The 19,852-nt window shown below is 38.1% G+C and overlaps 1 protein-coding gene across 1 annotated transcript in view; it reads right to left on the reverse strand.

Annotated features, from left to right (window-relative positions):
* Window positions 1-967: 967 nt before the first annotated feature.
* The window catches only part of LOC306848731 (double C2-like domain-containing protein beta), a 29,699-nt gene continuing 10,814 nt past the window's right edge, over window positions 968-19,852 (reverse strand). Inside the window, exons 5-11 of the mRNA XM_079383466.1 lie at window positions 18,361-18,470; window positions 13,951-14,077; window positions 13,395-13,451; window positions 12,151-12,275; window positions 5,109-5,190; window positions 4,232-4,328; window positions 968-1,836 (exon numbers count right to left, since the gene is read on the reverse strand). Of these exons, the coding sequence (XP_079239592.1) occupies window positions 1,706-1,836; window positions 4,232-4,328; window positions 5,109-5,190; window positions 12,151-12,275; window positions 13,395-13,451; window positions 13,951-14,077; window positions 18,361-18,470 (729 nt within the window). The 3' untranslated portion in view covers window positions 968-1,705. The remainder of the gene's footprint in view (window positions 1,837-4,231; window positions 4,329-5,108; window positions 5,191-12,150; window positions 12,276-13,394; window positions 13,452-13,950; window positions 14,078-18,360; window positions 18,471-19,852) is intronic.

A 19,852-nucleotide genomic window follows, 5' to 3' on the forward strand; every position in this document is an offset into this window, starting at 1 on the left:
TTCCAGCAGCCACTGTTGCACCAGTTTATTTCGGAGAGCAGTTACAGAGAGCGACACACGATGGCAGTCACATCACATGTTCCACACGAACAGTCAACAAGGACACGTGAGCGAGACTTGAATAATCCTCCTTCAGTTGGACCCTTCGTTCATTAACGCTCCCCCTGGAGTCCCATCTTGGCTGGCAGGTGGTGCCAGTCCATTATCTAAATGCCATGCTGTTTCATCAAAGGTAGCCTGGATTGTCCCAGTTCACTGAGCAAAAACAAATACCCTTAGAAGGGCCCATTGATGGATATTAGGACAAACATAAGCACTGCAGATCAGTGGTCCATCAAAGCATATGTGACATTCACTTGGCATGCAGCTGCTTAGAATAACATTTGATAATTATACACCGCTTAGGCCATTCATTTGATAACTCAAATGTAAAAAAATAAAATAATAATAATAATAATAATAAAAAAAAACACAGCAGAACTCCATGAAAGGACAGGGTTAACAATAAGTTTTTTGTGCAGTTAAATGCATAAAATGTCTTCAATCAAGACCAGATGAAAAGTAGATTCAGGTAGCTGATTTACAGAATCTAATAAACAGCTAATAAATGCAATCACTCAGATACGATTACATCCGAAATTCCCACGCATGGCAAAAAAAAGTGCATCGTTTCACAGATCTTATGTCAACACATTGTCAGGACGACAAAGCAAACCGACCCAGATTTTGTGTTCCGACCCAAAGCCGTCCTTGACAGGTAGTGTGTCCTTCAAAGGCTTCGTTTGATTGCTAATTTAACCCCTAATGGGGCGTGCAGTTGTGCATGAGGCCTACCAGAGGCGATTCACCCTCCATACTGGCACTGTCCTGACGGCTAGGCCTCTAAACCAGTAGAGGGCTCCGGAGAGAGAGAGCGAAAAAGTCTGTCAATGTGCATCAGCGCTTGTTTTTTTTGTTTTTTTTTGTTGGAGACTGTACAAACATTCAGCGGAGACTGTACAAACATTCAACAGAGACATGTACAGAGACAAAACAGACAGGGACCTTCACACACACATTCGCGTTGAGGTGACTGTCGTTTGGTTCTTGTCGAAGAGACAGGCAGCAGTTCTTGAGTGAACATTTAAATCCATAGACAGTTCCTTTCATTGCTTTAGAGTTCCTTCATGCGCCGTCCCTTGTGCTTTTCCTGTGCATCATGTTTTTGTCGGGCTGGCAGAGACTGTAAACTTTCATACGTAACAAATCACAAAAGGTAAATACATAGATACACATAGACATTTACAGTCAGCTGCATGTGTTGTGCTTTGACAAGTGTGCAAAATTACGGCACCACCAACTGTAACAAACACCAGGATGCTATTACACGTTTAACATGTAATAAACAATAACACTATAATATGGCATGAGTTCCTGTGGCATCGTCACAACACAGTACGATTTCACATAAGTGACGTGTAGACCAGAAAAAGGGGTCGATTGTTTGTGCGTCACAATCTGGGCTTGTGATCACACTTGCTTCTTTCTCATCACAAAGAATGTGACACTTAGCTGTACAACGGATTATGATGCTTTTTTTCACGCATTAATATTGAATGTCATCATCATCATTCTCAGACTGAGCATTATTGCATTTCTTTATCATTATTACTCCATTAATTTTGTATTACTTTTCAGAGGATGAAGGTGTGTGCTTGTCTGTGTGTTAGTCACTGCAAGGGGCTCCTTGCTGTGTCAGTGTGTGCCAGTACTCCACTTTCTTTCCTTTGTATTTTAGACACTCAAACCAGTGTTTCAGTCTCTCTCCTTTTGCGTTAATCCCCAATTCAACGCCACCTGAGAAAGAGAGAACAATAGGATACCAAATGAAAAATAGCAGGGCTGCATGATTATGACCAAAAAACAAACAAACAAAAAAACAATGAATAATTACACGACTGTTTAAAAGTTCGGGGTTAGTAGGATTTTTAAAAAATGTTTTTGAAAGAAATCTGTTATGCTCACAAAGGCTGGATTTATTTGATTAAAAACACAGTAAAAAGCATAAAATGATTTAATATTATAACATAGCCGCTTTATTCCAATATGCTGAGTTGGTGATGAAGAAACATTTCTTATTATCAATGCTGAAATCAGCTATTTTATCAGTTTTTGTGAAAACTATTTCTTTCCAGGATTCTTTGATGAATAGAAAGTTCAAAAGAACAATTTATTTCTAATTATTTTAAATAATTAGAATAAATATGATGCATCCTTGCTGAATAAAATGTTCAACCCCCCCTTTTGAACAGTAGTGTATTTTCCTTGATATTTTAATTGCATTTTTGTGTGTTAGGTAACTGCATGCCATATTTGTCTAATATATTCTGTTTTATACTGTTCATATTTTACCCTGGGTAGTAATTAGATGCTTATTTACATATTTATGAGGTTAATAACACCGAGCAGAGAGTGATGAGCATGCAACCTTTCAATACCTGCTTGTCTATATTCGCACATAAATCTGTTTTAAATCTTGTGTTTACAATGACAGTTTTAACTTTCCCAATGGACAACGTAACTAAAACAGAACATGAATATTTAATTGATGAGGTAAGTATTATGGTTCGATGTTTGCCCACCGTAACATTCTAGCACAAGCCATCAGCTTTTCAAAATTACAAGAGTATATTATATTACATACATACATATTGCTTATATATGTATATATAATATGTATATTTGACTGTGGTTTCTGCTGTCGAGTTGTTCTAGACACTTCAGCACGTCTCTCCTTAGTCTAACACCTGAGCTTGCTCTGAATAATGAAAGTGCGTGCGAGTATGTTGGTGGACACAAGCTGCGTTTCATTTCATCAGGCCCCTCACGTACTGAGATTCTGTCCCGCTTCGATCACTCCTACACAAACACACACCTCACATCAATACCACATGCTCATGGCCACGAGCAAGCCATGACAAATGAACCCTATGCATGACATCCCTGCCATAGGGAATGAAAGAAAAAGAAAGGAAATAGACAGGGAGAGGAAAGAAAGCAAATTGGAAAGATCCAAGAAAAAGTTAAATAAATACTAAGCTTCATTGCACTTGTCAATCTTAGACCTGCGTCTTCGGTGTGCCTTCACACCTGGATGTCTCTCACAAGCCTCTGCTCATTCACATCCCTTCATGTCTTTACACTTCTGTTGATCCCCTCATCCGTTCCTCAGCCATCCCCTCTAAATCAGTAACACTGACATCAATTACTCTCACTGTCCCGATCGTTACAGAGCGCTCGAGTCATTCAACCATAAATAAACATGTCACAGCACAAAGCTCAAGAGCTTTTCTGTTCTAGACTCTTCCTCTGTTTCTTTTCATTAAGGGACAGTTCAGCCATCATTTACTCACCCGCATGTCTTTCGAAACCTGTATGATCTTTTTTCTTCTGTGGAACACAAAAGCAGTTATTTATAGCAGAATGTCCAGGCTGCTCTTTCATTAAAAGTGAACAGTGACCACAGCTGTCACGTTCAGTGATTAACGTCTTAAATTTCAGTCTGTTCCTCACACAAAGTTATCGTATGGTTCACATTGGACTACTTTTATGGTCCTTTGTGATGCTTTTTTGGTTTTTCTTTTTTCGGAGCTTGACAGCCCTGGACCCCTTCCACTTTGCCAAACTACTCCTTTGGTGCTCCAAGGAAGGAAAAAGGTTTGGAATGACATGGGAATAAGCAAATGATGAGATTTTTAGGTGAACTACCCTTTATATAAAACTCTTTTCTTATTCTGAACAGGAAATGAGACATGCAAGTTGTAACATTCGTTTCTACAGGAACAAAGTATCAAAACAGCACCATCTTAAAGGAAAGATCCATGTCGAAATAAGTTGGGAGTTGTCGCTCGGTTTGCGTTTACATGGGAAGTCTATGCAGCAAAGCTTTCTGCAGAAATGTTCAAATCAAGTCACTATCTTATATACACGGTATATAACAGACATATTCTATAACTCTATTTTTTGTACTTGTACTTAATTTTGCTGCACAGTTGTGTGTATACAGTGTAATTACATAATGTATAATTAAGTACAGGAAAGACAGCATAACTAACTAAACAACTGTATAAGTCAAGCTTTTAACAATTATCATCAAGCGGCTTTAATTTTGAAACTGTGTACTTCATGTTTGGTGAAATGCTTCGCACCAAAGACTTCAATGGAAATGCATATTTTTGATTGCAAAACTCACCTATGAAGTCATTGCTCATGCCCAGGTCATAGTCCCAGACTGAGATCTCCAGGGTTTTCTTGGCCAGCTGATCATGTGGGACTTCATAGGAAAACTCCTGGGTTGAAGAGGACACACATGAGTTTTGGTGGAGGGACAAAACAACATTTATATTTACAATGCGTGTTCACAAAGCATGCAAAATTATGAACAACAGGATAGGCTATCACATTCTAGGGCTTCTGTTTTTTCAATAAACCATAACTTATAAGTAACAAAAAAATAATACAATAAAATTTGTCATATATATATATATATATATATATATATATATATATATACCACCTACAACACTTTTCCACAAACTGCAAATCAAGTTTTTATTCTTCATTTTGAGTCGAGATCAATATGTGACTATAGAAATTCACAGGTCAAAGTTCGTCAAACTTGAATTTGGTATGCCGCCAAGAATGAAACTTCTTCACTTGTGCCTGCGTTTCCGCTCGCCCACATTCGCATGAATATGAATGGATTTGAACAGAGCTGAAAGTCTAAAGCGCTGAATGACTGTGACAATACCCTAATTGTTATGTATTTCTCCCTGGTATTTTATTGTGATTATTACTTTAGATTAAAAACATAATCAAGACTGCTTTAAACTCCCTCTTAAGGCCTATAGACTCATTTAAATGCCTTTGGTTTTCCATTCCACTTGTCTGTGACTGGTTACAGTGCTTAGCCACTGCAAAAAAATAAATAAAAATTGGGTAAAAGATATTTTTAGTGCAAGTAGACTTAGAGGAATCGGCATTTTTCATTTTTTAATTAACTGCGAGAACCATAATCTCAATTAATTGTGGAGCTTCATGTGACTACACCTTTAATAGGAATAGCTGACCTCGTTAAACTCCGGGTTTAGAGTCTTCTTCTTCACTGAGGTCTTGAATTTGGACTTTTTCCCCATGTCAGGCTGCAATACACTGATAAAGAGAAAGAGAAATATCCAGAAATTAATCATTGCAGTGAGAATTTTATAACTTCTAAAACATCAAAGCAAATCATAAACCCGGTTTCTCTCAAGGTCACAAAACATCCACGACACAATCAAGGCAGAAAAAAAAAAAGCTCAGACAAGGGTGTAAGAGCTCATTTTAGAGCATGACGAATTCTAGAGAGAGAATAGAGAGAGGTGGTGATGGTGTTGTTCTGGGTGATTCATTCAATCTATTACAGACTGAGAGATGATAATCTCTAATTGAGGATGGATGGAATGAATGGATTGAGAGTATGTTGGAGGACAGATGATGCATTCAAGTTTTCCTTTCTCTTTGAAGTGTTACAAGCTGTTAGTGCATAGATAAGATCCCTGAAGTTGCAAAGACTAAAGTCTCAAACCCAAAGAGATATTCTTTATAAAAGTTAAGACTCGACCACGTCCACCTAAAACGGCTCATTCAAACACGCCCCCACATGTCTACGTCATGGTGTGGGAAGATTTGCAAAACACTGCCCAAACGATTACGCAAAGAAAGAAGGCGGAACCATTATTCTCGCTGTAGTATTGTTGCTGCCACCGGCGCCATGTCCTGGAGACGCTGTGTTTCGTTGTGAAAGCGAAAGTACTTTGTTTGGGCTTCCAAAAGAGGATACAACTAGAAATCAGTGGTTAAGTTGTATTTACAAGACTGTTCCAGAACAGTTCAACCCAAATATTAGAGTGTGTGCAGCGCATTTTATGGAGGACTATTTCCTGAACCTGTGAGTAGCCTACCAGCTATGCTCAAAGACTGTTTCTATAAAGTGGGGCAATTCCAATTTTGCAAGGACAGTCTGGTGCTTCTGGCTCGCAGCCTTTAAGTACGTTTTCTTATTTAAAGAATTTGCCACTGACGATTCAAATGCAAGTTTTGAGCAGTGTAGAGTAGTGCTTGTTGTTTGTCGTTTTTCCGATCACAAATGCAGCCATGGTAATGTCAAGGTAAAAAAGACAGTATAAGTCATTATAATCAGTAATTATGTCCCCACTGGATCTAACAAATGGCTCGTTTATAATGGGTTTTATTGTTTTTGTGTCGTTGTGCCGGGACACAGCATCACAATACAGTAAGGGGCGTAACATTTCCATCATACTGTTGAGGTACTCGGCCAATCACAACACACTGGATAGCTGGCCAATCAGAGCATGCCTCGCTTCTCAGAATGATGAGCATTGTAAAAATCGATGCGTTGAAACCGCATAAACCTTAAACCGCATAAACACATTCCATTACACCAAATACACAAAATAATGTTCTCAACGTCATATACAAAATTTTATGAGTGCCCCATTTGTTGAAGTCCCTACTGCGTCTTTTTGAGATGTTGCATATGCACAGTCACAACAAAATTAACAAATCAGTCTCTGAGACAACTTGTTATTCCACAGCCATATCAGAGATTCATATAAAAGAAGAAATAATTCATGAAAGATTGTACTACACAACTGCATTGAACACACAACAGTCCTGTGACTACTGTGGCTTAAATTCGTTTCTTATCAGCTTATTTATTAAACTGGTGTATAAAAGCAAAAACACACTTGCAATCACGCTGTCAGTTTCCATTAAATGTCAACTGGATAATCTTTTAACAGCACAGCGTGTGTTTGGAGCAAAAAATGATTTACCACTGGATAATAACCACTGGACTAATGAAACTATTAATAGATGCTCGAGTCATGATTCAATATAAAATTAGCCAATCTTTAGATATTGACTGATTTACTGGTACATGTCAGGATATTAATCAGAATATTAATGATGTTTTATTTCTGTGTGACAAGCTTTATGTCACTGACAGGATGATTTTGCATTTCTAATGACTTTTTAATGTGGTGCTATTAATTTTTTATAGACAAGTCCTGTAATAACTGTTGGATATTAATTGGTTATCATTTAAATTTACAACATTTTTGGATGTGTTCCCCTACCCCAGGCCCAAAGAATAGACAGGCGTGGGACATGGGACATGTTCCAGCTGTTTCCTTCATGTCTTCATGGAAAGTTGTGACAAAGACGTCAACGGTTTGTCAGACCTTGAAAGAGTTACAATGCAGATAAACTTGATTTAAATGGCAAAACTGACTGATGCTAAGCATGTTAATATTAGATGCTATTACAATAAGCATGAGGCACAAAATGTCCTTCTCAAGAAGAGCTGCAGGAAATTTCATTCTTGATACCACAGGGCTCACTTCAGATCTAACCCCAAGGAGACAACTGTTGTCATCTGGGTAATTAAAAGAATAACTGTTGTCCTGGAATATCCTGTCTACAATGACAACCGTCATTCCTGAATGAAAGAAGAAATTTGGCATGGACAGGATGTTTACACCTATAATGAGACAGTCTTGAGTATTGGAAATCATTGTGTAGTGAGCGAAGGCAAATTTAAATGAATAAGAATGACATTTTCAATATATCTATAACTCCTATTCTTACAGAGCAAGTTCAGTTCATAAGAGGCATGGTAAAACAAGAAAAAAAATCATTTTACATAATATTTACATATATTAAAGCTGAAGTGTGTCATTTGTAATTAGTGCAAGCAGCATAAAATTAGTGTGTAATTATCATTCCTGTAGCTCAAACAGTAGCAAAGCCGAAGGTCATGGGTTTGATTCCAAGGGCGATTGCATGAACTTACAAGAAGTACACCATGAAAGCAATGCAAACCGTTTTGCTTCTGCTAAATGCAAAAGTAATTTCTGTGCCACTAGTGGCATCAAATGAAAATGTGTATAAGAATACTGAATACTCCTTCCATCTTCCGTTAACGAGTCAAACTGACAGTCCTGCCTCTAACTCACGCTACTGCTGGAGCCAATGTCGCTGTGTTAGGAAGCTCAAATCACTGAAACAAACAGAGAAATGTTCTGAAAGCATCACAGAGTTCCAATGTTGACATGTTTCCTGGAAATCATAGTAGACTCTGCATCGAGATAGGAAAAAGTATTTTAACATAGAAAATTACACACTTCAGCTTTAATGTGCACCTGCATCCATGTATCGGTGAATTAGTCACTAATTACATTTTGACTTAATCGTTTCTGCAATTAGTGAAGAACGCACATTCAAGAAGTCGGTGCATGATGCCAAGCGTCTGAATAAACATTTGAATGCTAACCTAAATGTCTCGCTGTTGCAACAAGTTCAGATGAAAGCGGAACTATTGAAATTGTGTCCCGTGTAATAACATTAATTAGAGCATGTGCAATAATATCTGCATTCCCTTGTCTGTTCTAATTATGTGGTGATGCCGAGGGCCAGATGAAAATAGAGCTGAACTCTACGGGGTCTCATTCATACTCATTACATACACACACACACAATCTGAAAAGTGGGGGCATATCTAAATCTCATCAGCCTCTCTAAATACACATTAGAAATATCATTAGTTTTAAATGCCTAGTTGCCACCGATACGCTCATGCGAGAAAGTACTTGAAAGCATAAAACTAAACTTTCCAGACACGGCATTGTTGTGACATTCTATGATACGAATAGATAAAAATGCATACATTTGTCAAAGATGGCTTTTCTTCTCTGCTGTTGTTCATGTCTTCGCTCCTCAGGAAGTTTACTTTCTGTCAGCGTCTCAGCGCAACTGTGCCAGGCGTACTTGAATCATGAATATTAATTATTTTGTGATGTTCACCCTAACTGATTTGCTAAAAACAGACATTTAATGCTAGCCTCAGCTGGATTATCGTTTACCACGTGCGTTTTTTCACTATAAAAGCAACCGATTGACAGAGGCTTCTGCAACATTAGATCAGAATTGACCTGGTTCTACTTTTTTAATACACTTTCCTGTTTTCATTATTTTTTGGTGCATGTTATTCAAAAGAAAATGAGCATCTTTAAATGCTTCTGAAAACATCTTTCCATTTTGGCTATGGTTTCAATTTTAGTTTTAGTTAACTACAGTACTAAATGATGAAAGTGTTTTTTTCTCATCGAATATCCTGTTTAGCTAGGAAATGCATCAAAGGCTGGAAGTAAAATGGTTTGCAAATGTGTCCCATCAACTTTTAAGTCATTAATTTAGCCTTTTTATCTTTGCAGCCCAAGAAAATAAACCTCTTTAAAGCATAACAATTATCAGATAATCTGAATTTCGAAATTTGCTAAAGTGTTTGTTTCAGCACGCACATAATCTCTGCTGGAGATAATTAACTAATCACTGATTGCTCAAAAAATTACTTTATTGAACGGAAAGGCTATGTCTACAAATTATTTGCTTGGTTAATTCGAACACAGCTGATGTGTCGATTCCTTTCCTGAATTTCTCTGAAAATGCCTGTAGCCTTGCCTTAGCACATTGATTAAATGGATTTCCTTCTAGCAACCTGGATATGGTGATTACATTCACATACAGGAGAGAAGAGATAGAGTGTTGTGGGTAAGCTTCCCTGCCTAAGCTTCTTCGGTTAAAACCAGACACTGTGTGTTGCCCGAGAAAAACATCTCAGAAAAAAAAGAAAAAAAAAAAGAAAGCTGCCTCACTAGCTGACCCTCTCTAAATCTAGAGATTTAGTTTCTCTTTCCCCCTATGGAATGACTACAGTATTGATTGGCCCCCAGTTTCCCTCAACAGTTAATCCCCACTTGTGTCCAGTTTCATGTTCCCTCTATTACAGACTAAGCCAGTCCAGGACTCAACAATAACGTTGGTCTGCTGACCCGGAGCCAATGTGAGAGAGTTAGTAGCTGACCGACACAGATGGAATTTTGAAAACATTGAGAGAAATACTTGACTGAGAAGCATCTGTTAGAATGGGTTAAAATTATATTATTTATTATTATTATTTCTAGATATTATTTTAAACTGAAATATTATTTTGAATATTTTTTTGGAATGATAATTGTTTTTAATACAGAAAAATGAAAAAGAGAAAAAAAAAAACTGGAAAAAGAGAGAAAACCATGACTTATGGCTGTCATGGAGTTTATCCATAGAATTATAGCTGTATAATTTCTAGATATTATTGCACATTGTTTTCAGTTGTTGTAATTGTTTTTCATAAGAAATAAAACAAAGATACTAATAAAACAAATTTAAAAAATGTAAAAAAAAATCAGTGTCACATTTAAAAATAAAAACATAAAAATTAAAACATTAAATTGGAAAATTGATAGGACGGAATTTTTTTTTTAAAAAGGACTTTTGCTCTTTATCGTTGAGCCTTACCATTTAGCCCTGTTTCAAAATTTATACATACATTTATATTTAAATGTAAATTATTTTCATTAGCTAATTGGTGACACTGAAAACACTTGGTTTTTTACATTATTGGTGTATTCCAATTATGTCGCTTCATTTTATTTTTTTAGAATCCATTAATTCATTACAATTAAAGCCTTTATTGCTATTAAAAAGACAAGAGTGACTGATGCAGAAAATCCAGTCTAATAAAATGAGTTTGCTGCTTCAATAAATTCCAGCTAAATCCATCCATAACTGGAATCAACCTCAGCGGACAAAAAGCCAAATAACATCTGGTCCAGCGGTCACAATGCACAAACAATCCCAGCATCAAAACAAGCCATGCTGTCATACATGTCACGAGAGATGGAGTCAAAATTTCCACCTAATCCTAAACTATATTGACAAGTCTAGTCCTAAACAAGCGCTAAAGCAGCTGTCACACACATGCACACGCACACTCCCAGCAGTCTATCCCACTCTCTAACAATAGATTTCCACTGCTCCAGTGAGCCCATCAGTGCCTGTAACTGGCACGATAAACAAGGAAATCCTATCTCCTCTGAGCAGATAGCAGAAAAAACTCCTCTGCATCACACAACACATCAAAATACATTCACGATAAGAATGAACAGGACCCCATCGACAGGAAGAGAGTGGTCCAAGATTTAGGTCCAAGACTCGAGCGGAGCGAGAGAGAGAGAGAGAGAGAGAGAGAGAGAGAGAGAGCAAGGAATGGATAGTGTCGAAAAGAATAGGTATGGCAAATGATAAAAGAGCATATGTTGGGAAACCGAGGGCGGAAAGCCAAAGCTGAGAGAGCAAGGTTAAAAAAAAGGCTGCGACTGAGTTTTTTCTGACTTTCCGCTTGCCTCTTGACTCTCTGCATCCATCTCTATGCCCCATTAATTCTCTATGCCTCTAAATAAAATCTCCTCATGTCTTATTGTGTGGGTGGACTTTGAATTACTCTTTGCAAGAACCTCCAGGGGGATATATTATGATCAACCGGAGGTACAGAGAGAAATGAAATCCATGATGCTAACTACGAGGTGGGCGATGCCAATGAATTGAGTCATATCGCGGTAACATGTACTTACGCTTGCCTGATGCTGTGCTATGCAATGATTCAAGCGAAATTATGCTTGTTAAAACTTGCTTTTTTTGATCTAATAAATGTGAAAATTAAATAAAAGCTGTGAAAATGATAATCATGCCCACCGTTGACTCACGACAGGAGCCCTGGGGATTGTACTCGTCTGCTAATTTACTTTAACTCTATTTGAATAACAACGGTGCTTTGAGGTACTGATTACAACATTAGATCCACTCGTGTGGGGTTGTAAGCTCCAATCATCACACAAAACCCACAGGTCTCATCTCAAACACTAAAAACAACAACAAAACAAACAAAAAACAGTCGATGATATGCATCAGATAGTTCGATGACTATCTGATGCATATTGCAAACAAAGCTGGAAAGCACTTTTTTGGATCTTGCTTATTCTGACTGTCTGGCTTTTTATGCTTTTACAATGCCAAAAACTCAGACTTGGCATGAATAGGCGTTTGGACTAAAAGCTTCCACTTTATTTTTGGCTTGGAGGACACTGGACATGTGATCCCACCCGCCTCTTTATCAATTCCTGTAACTTTACCATCGTCCACTCTGAAAAAACACAGCAAAAGACTCACATTTTGACAAAAGGGTCCGAGTAGCCATTCGAATCCATGGCGGCCAGGTGGGCACAGCGAATAATTCCCACAATCAGAGAACTTTTCTCTGTGAGGTACATCAGAGAGACCAGGATACGGCCACGCTAGAGAAACAGAGAAGGAGAGAGAGGCTTGGTTCCATTGATCAATATTCAGACCATCAATAATACATTAAACAATATACAGTATCTCAGTAGGGTACAACCAGGCTACAACATGACTGTTTTTGTAGTTCTCAATAAAATGATTATTCTTTTATTGTATACAGATGGAATAACAATATTTGCATTAAAAATAGATATGGCAGCATATTTTCGAGTAACATTTAAGTATATACTTAAACTCCTTCAGTAGAATACCAATTTTCTGTTCATTTAACATATTTTTCCATTTATTAACCTCTTAACTCAAACTAGAGAACCACTTTTAGTAAATGAGCAGCATACATATTGCAGTTACAATATTAGTACAGGCAAAAATGATAAGAATGTTGTCTCAAAATACACTAACCAACAAAGTTTGGGATCAGACAGATTTTAAAATAACAACTAAAATGTGTTATTTTATTTAGCAAGTATGCATTAAATTGATCAAAAGTGACATTAAGCCATTTACAATGTGTAACATTCCATTTCAAAGAAATGTTTTTTTATTTTTCCATTTTTTCCACAAAAATGTTAAGCAACACAACTGTTTCCAGAACAGTTCTTCTTGAGCATCAAATCAGCATACTACAATTATTTCTGAAGGGAAAAATTGGTTTGATTGATGGCTGCTGAAAAAACTGTAATAATAATTGTAATAATATTACTGTTCTTATTGTATTTTTGATCAAATAAATACAAACTGTATTGAGCATTAGAGACTTAGAGAACACCATATACAATATAGTACAGGCAATTTAATTTTAGAGATAATTTTAGAGATCCCCAGTAGTGACATCCCAAAAATATTTTAAATATAATTACCTTATAATCAGCTACTGAATATGATAACCTTATGGACCAGGACAGTTTATTAGTCCAAAGTGGAAAAACAAGTGTTCAGGAAAGTGCTTTGGTTGCTAACTGGTGTTTTGAGATAATAAAAACCAGGTCCTTTTATCCTGGGGGCTTTGTCCTCGCTGTGCCCTCAACGTGAGTATTCTATAATCAGGGCAGTTCAGTGTAAATAGGGAGTTTGCAGAGGTCTCAAGTGTAAGATGGAAAGTATCGGATCTTTACCTCCTCTTCTGCAACAGGAGCCCCAGCATCCACTGCCTGGCTGTTACCCTCCCGGGTCTGTAAGACCATAGAAAGGTTATTAATAATACAGCAAATACCCAAACACTAAATTATGCATAGTACAAATTCCAATGGACGTAACTTCACAACAGTCACGATGACTCACACACACACACACACACACACACACACACACACACACACACACACACACACACACACACAGACACAGACACACACACACACACAGACACACATGTTGGTTTTTGTGGTTTATGGGGACTCTCCATAGGCATAATGGTTCTTATACTGAACAAACTGTGTGTACTATTGCCCTACACCAACCCTACACCTAAACTTAGCCCTCACAGGAGACTTTGTGCATTTTTAGATTTTCAAAAAAACACCATTTAGTATGTTTTTTAAGCCTTTTGAATTACGGGGCCATAGGCAGTGTCCTCATAAACCACATTCATATTGTAATACCTCTGTCATACCCATGTCATTATACAAATTTGTGTCCTCATAAACCACATAAACATGCACACACACACACCTGTGCAATTCTCTCGAGGCCCATGTAGTATTTCTTGCTCTCTCCCTCCTTGAGTTTCTTGAGGGCCACCCTGACTTCACCTATGAACTCATTCCGTCCTAAACGATCCATATCACACACACACAGCCTGCAAAAGAGAGAGAAAGATGGCACTCAAAATTCGAACCATCGTTTTGAAACCATCAGATATGGGGAAATATTAACACTTATGTTACAGCACCTCTGTGAGCACCCGAATATGGCTAAAATCAGTTGGTGACTAAATTAATTCAGATAAAATGACTTCTGTATTTAAATTGAGCCAATCTGCAAGACTAGATTGCTGTATAAAAATAGTCACACTATTAATTTTAAAACGTTTCATGCATCTCTATTCAGTGGCAGAGCTATTTAATCTACAGCGTCATAAAACAAATTATGCTGTATCTGAGTTGAGCGTTTGCAATCTAAATGAATCATAATGATTTAAAACATGGTTATGGCAAAAAACACCACCGACAATAAAAAAGCTAACATCTTTTGTAATGTCTTTTTGGATGCACATGTAAAAAACAAAAACGGTGCAGACAGTGCAGCCTGATTCATGAATGAATAGTTAATGAGAGTCATTTGAATTGAAACTTCTGAGCCAGTTCTTTTAATAAACAAATCAACTTTAATGAGTCACAAATCTCCACAACTGAAGAGTATTTTTTTGAATCATTCAAAAGAACAAATAATGATGATTCATTTATTCATCAGATACTGGGAAAAATTAACACTTATGTTAGTTTTTTTGCACAGTTTACATCATCCTGTTCAACAGCAGTGTTTGTGTCCGTATTCATCTATGGATGACATTATGAAATATGATGAGAGACTTAAATCAGCATAATCATTGACTGGTTGCTCAATTGCATAAAGGTAAAGCAACACATTGCAAGTTAAAGTTCAGTTTTTTATATAATAATATTTATATTTTAATATATTATAAATTATTTGTATAAATTAAAATATGGCATTATAAATATGCCATATTATTTTTTCATCAATAAATCAATTTGAAAAACTATGGGTTAATTTGCCCCCCCCCCCCCCCCCCCCCATTTAGTAATTGGAACCTGCAAAACCTTTCATTGGTTTTGTCGGTATTGACTCGGAGAAAGAGGGAGATTAAGGGAACAAAACAACAGCAGCAACCAGAATGAGAAAAGAGGAATTTAAGCAAAGTGCACAATGTAAGAAAAGACAGATGGTTTTTACGTCAGCGACAGAGATGTAACGGAAAAAGAAAACTGAGTAAAGAATATATGAGGCAGAAAACCCAGAAAGAGGAGACAAATACCACAATGGAGGAGAGAAAGGGCTGAAGTGTTAATGTGGGTGTCAAAGAGTGAGAGTGCGAGAGGCTGCACGCAAGCAGATGACACTGACATCATGATCTTGTTGGCTTCTCACTTCCTTCTAGCGCTCGATTAGTCATTCCTTCCAGCCAGGTGTGTACACATGCTCACATAAACATATGCACACACACTTGTGTGGAGGTGGATAACAGGTGCTCTCTACTTCCTGTAACCTGTCCTGGGGACCGTTCTTCCTGAAGCTGCTATTTATTACTCTTGGGGTTGAGCTTTCCTTTTTAATGTGAGTCACAGTGATTATGTTGAGAGTTTGCATGCATATGGAAGTCACCAGCATGCAGGACATCCGAAAGACAGGTACTATTCAGTGTTTATTCAGTACTGAACTGTGAGTCAGATGAGTCATGGGCAGACCCACGCAGAACCTGTGCCTGCAGTATTTCACGAAAAGCTCCACAGGTTTCTGCAGAATTTGACTGCTTGATATTTTGAATTTTTCACATGTTTATTAAGTGGTTCATATGCTAATTTGATTAATGATTTCAGCTACCAATGAGAATGCAGTATGCTCTACTTCATTAAACACATCTTACAATATCTAAAACTGCTCCAAACAATGATAGAACAATGAACGGACGGACGGACGGATGGCTAGAATCATAGAAAGATGGAAAGATTGACCAATAGGACATTGGGTGGATGGATGCATAGATGGAGGGATGGACCGATAGAACGATGGATAGATTGACTAATCGAATGGTGGAGGGATAGACGGGCGGACGGATAGTTAGAATGATGGATAGGTTGACCAATAGAATGATGGATGAATGGATCGATTGACCGATAGAAAGATGGATGGATGGATGGATGGATGGATGGATGGATGGATGGTTAGCTAGAATGACAGAATGATGATATAGATTGACTGATAGAACAATGGATGGATGGATGAACAGACAGACAGGCAGATAGCTAGCTAGAATGATGGATGGAGAGCTAGAATGGCTGAACAGATTGAGTGATAGAATAATGGATGGATAGATTGACAGATAGAATGATGGATGGACGGATGGATAGATGGATTGACTGATAGAATGATGGATGGATGGATGGATAGCTAGAATGACAGAATAATAGACAGATTGACTGATAGAATAATGGATGGATGGACAGACGGACAGATGATGGATAGAATGACCGATAGAATGATGGATGGATAGCTAAAATGGTGGAATGATGGATAGATTGACTGATAGAATGATGGATGGATGGATGGCTAAAATGGTGGAATGATGGATAGACTGACTGATAGAATGATGGATGGACAAATGGATGGACTGATATAATGATGGATGGATGGACAGATAGCTAGAATGATTGACAGATTGACCGATAGAATGATGGATGGATTGATAGAGAGCTAGAATGATATAATGATGAATGGCTAGAAATAGAATGATGAATAGACCGATGGATGGATGGAGGAATAAATAGAATCAGAAAATGTATCTAAATCTAATTCCTCCACCCCTAACTGTCAAAAATACTAAAAAGTTGTCAAAATTCCCTCTCCACAACTGTATATTAAACATCAAACTTCTGATAAGCGGGAATCGCTGCATCATACATTTTCGCTCTAGTGAGGGTAGAAAAATGATGCTGTAAAGTGTCACGTCTGGTTAGGGCACCGAGTCAGGGTGTTTTTAAAATGTTGCACAAATTTGTCAGCTAGGCTCCAAAAAGACCACTCAACTCACACTGCCTACTAATAAACAATGAACACATGCACGCTTCTGCACGCTTCAGTGACATCCACTATGATGGCAACTCCAGTAATAGCATAGGATGCTTTTCTATAATGGCACAATAGCACTATTGATAACGTAACCATTCTTCAGAAAATGTTCCCTGCCAATAGCCTGCCAGCAGCACTCATTGCTATCATGTGGGAAATTACATTCACATGACAAAAGACAAACTGACGATAGAAAAGCAGTTTATTGACAAAGGGCCACATGGGAGGAAATACAGTAAAATATGGAACTACTATTTGCTCTGGATAACACCTTCAAAATCTTGCATAAAATATGAATTCCTCTCGCCTCACCCTTCACTGAACAACTGCAGCCAGATTTGAGATGGGCCAGCTGTCACAGCCCAGACACAGTCACTGTGACAAGGTGCTGACGCTGCCCGTGGTGACACTCCATATACGCCCTGGGCTCCGACAACCTGCTCTTCGGGATGATGGTCACAGAGCGTAACAGAGCAGAAAGAATCATCGAATCAAACTCATCCTATGGGATTCCAAAGTGACGAGAACCCATGTTCACCACAAGAAACAGATCGGCACGTGTCACTTTTGGCACAATGTATGCATCTACTTGTTTTTTTAAATCTAAAAGAAGTTTGTTAAAAAAAATTCACAATTTCTACAAATATCTCAGCATACTGCAGCAGCAAAAATCTCTGGATTGAAGCGCTGAGGTAAAACGGGGTTGAGTTAAAAACCCTTTCAGCATGAAACTTGAATTTTTCACGGCCTCAACCAAAAAGTGGAACAAGTAAAGCAAGCGGCTTCGCTCGCTCTTTATCTCTGCCTCTCTCTCATCCCGCAAGAGCTCCTGCTAGGCTTGTTTCCCAGCTGTGGATCACAAGGGTTTTTATTACATTTCTAGAGAAATTGCCCCTATCTGGTTCTGTCCTATGAGTTTTATTGCTCAAATTGTAGCATACCTCTACACAGAAGGTTAGGCCCAAGTGTGGGTGTTACCTTAAGGCTATTGTGTGTTATTGCACCACAGAGACTACATGCTGTCGAAGACACACAAAATGTTCTGTTTAGTGACACTATGCTTGCAGAGATCACTTGACCTCAAAGTAATGAAATTCCCACATGCACACACACAAATGTAGTTCACACATGATATCATTGTCATTAATATGTCGGACGGAGACACTCATGGGATTTGACAGAGAACCATATGTTCAAAGGTGAATTGGAAGTGCAAGTAGAGCCAAAAATACTTGAAGCTGGTGAGGATCATGGGAAACAGAGGTAGTACAGTACCTGAGGGTTTTGGTGGTCATGTCAGCAGCCGTGATGCCATGATAGATGAGCGTTTCGTTCCACACTGGATTCAGCGTGTTCTTTAAAGTCTTGGTGCGCAATTTATTTGCCTGAAAAAGAGAGGAAGAATTTATTGAGACTGATAACGAATTTAATTTATACACACACTGGGTCAAGACAAAGCTGCTCGTGCACAATTTCTGCTGGCTTTGCAACAGCTGTGCAGGCACATACATTTGTTCTTACCAGTCTAATGTTGATGAACCCAGATTATTGTAAATGAGGGAGCGCATGCTTCAGTTAGTCATTAGAACAAGACACGCCCAAACCATCTCCATATAAAGGCTTCCACAAAACCTTTCCTATCCATTCATCACTTTCTGAAAACGCTCTTTAAAGATCACTTTCACCTGAGCACATACAGCAATATTTTCTGCATTTTCTTGCAAAATCTATCTCAGACTGAGCTGTATTGGACATAATTTTTATTACTCTTTAAGTAACAACTTAAGTAAGATTTATTGTGGGGTAGCTAGTGAGTGAATTTTTTATTATTATTAGAATTTTTTATTATCTATATATACTGGTTATATATATAATAAAAATATTTAAAAATAATATGAAGATGCATTTACTTGAGACTGGGAAGCAAAGTCTTATTATACACAAACTCGTGCAGGATAAGACTTATTTTCAGAAAATATAGCCTATAATTAAGCTTTTCTTACCCCATTTTAAATATTTAACCTTAAATCAAGACAAATATAAGAAAAATAAACTTAATTCAGCAAACAATCTCTGAAAATAATAATTTATCTGATTTGAATGATGTTTAGACATTTTACTGGAATGAAAGACAAACCTCAGTCGTTACCTACCTCTGGCCCGAGACGCAAACCCGCAACCTCGTAATCCAAAGGTTGCGGGTTCGAGTCTCGGGCCAGCAGGGATTGTAGGTGGGGGGAGTGAATGGCCAGCGCTCTCTCCACCCTCAATACCACGACTGAGGTGCCCTTGAGCAAGGCACCGAACCCCCAACTGCTCCCCGGGTGCCGCAGCATAAATGGCTGCCCACTGCTCTGGGTGTGTGTTCACGGTGTGTGTGTGTTCACTGCTGTGTGTGTGCACGTTGGATGGGTTAAATGCAGAGCACGAATTCCGAGTATGGGTCACCATACTTGGCTGAATGTCACTTCACTTCACTTCACTTCAAAAATACTGATGAAAATTATGACTTTTCTTCAGTGCAGGTGAGATTGAAACACTTTCTCAAACATTATTCTATTAAAATGGAACTTTAATTTATCACCATATACCCAGTGGAATGTTTCCACGACTTTCAAGCAATGTCATCATAGAACAGCACCATGAGCTTATTACTGGAACAGTCCCCCTGGAGTAACATGGGGTTGAGCGCCTCGCTCAAGGGCATAATGGTGATGGTCAAGCAACCTTGCGGTCAACAGCCTGAGTCTTAACCACTACGCCACAT

This window comes from Barbus barbus, assembly GCF_936440315.1.
Source record: "Barbus barbus genome assembly, chromosome: 28".
NCBI classification, from domain to species: domain Eukaryota; kingdom Metazoa; phylum Chordata; class Actinopteri; order Cypriniformes; family Cyprinidae; genus Barbus; species Barbus barbus.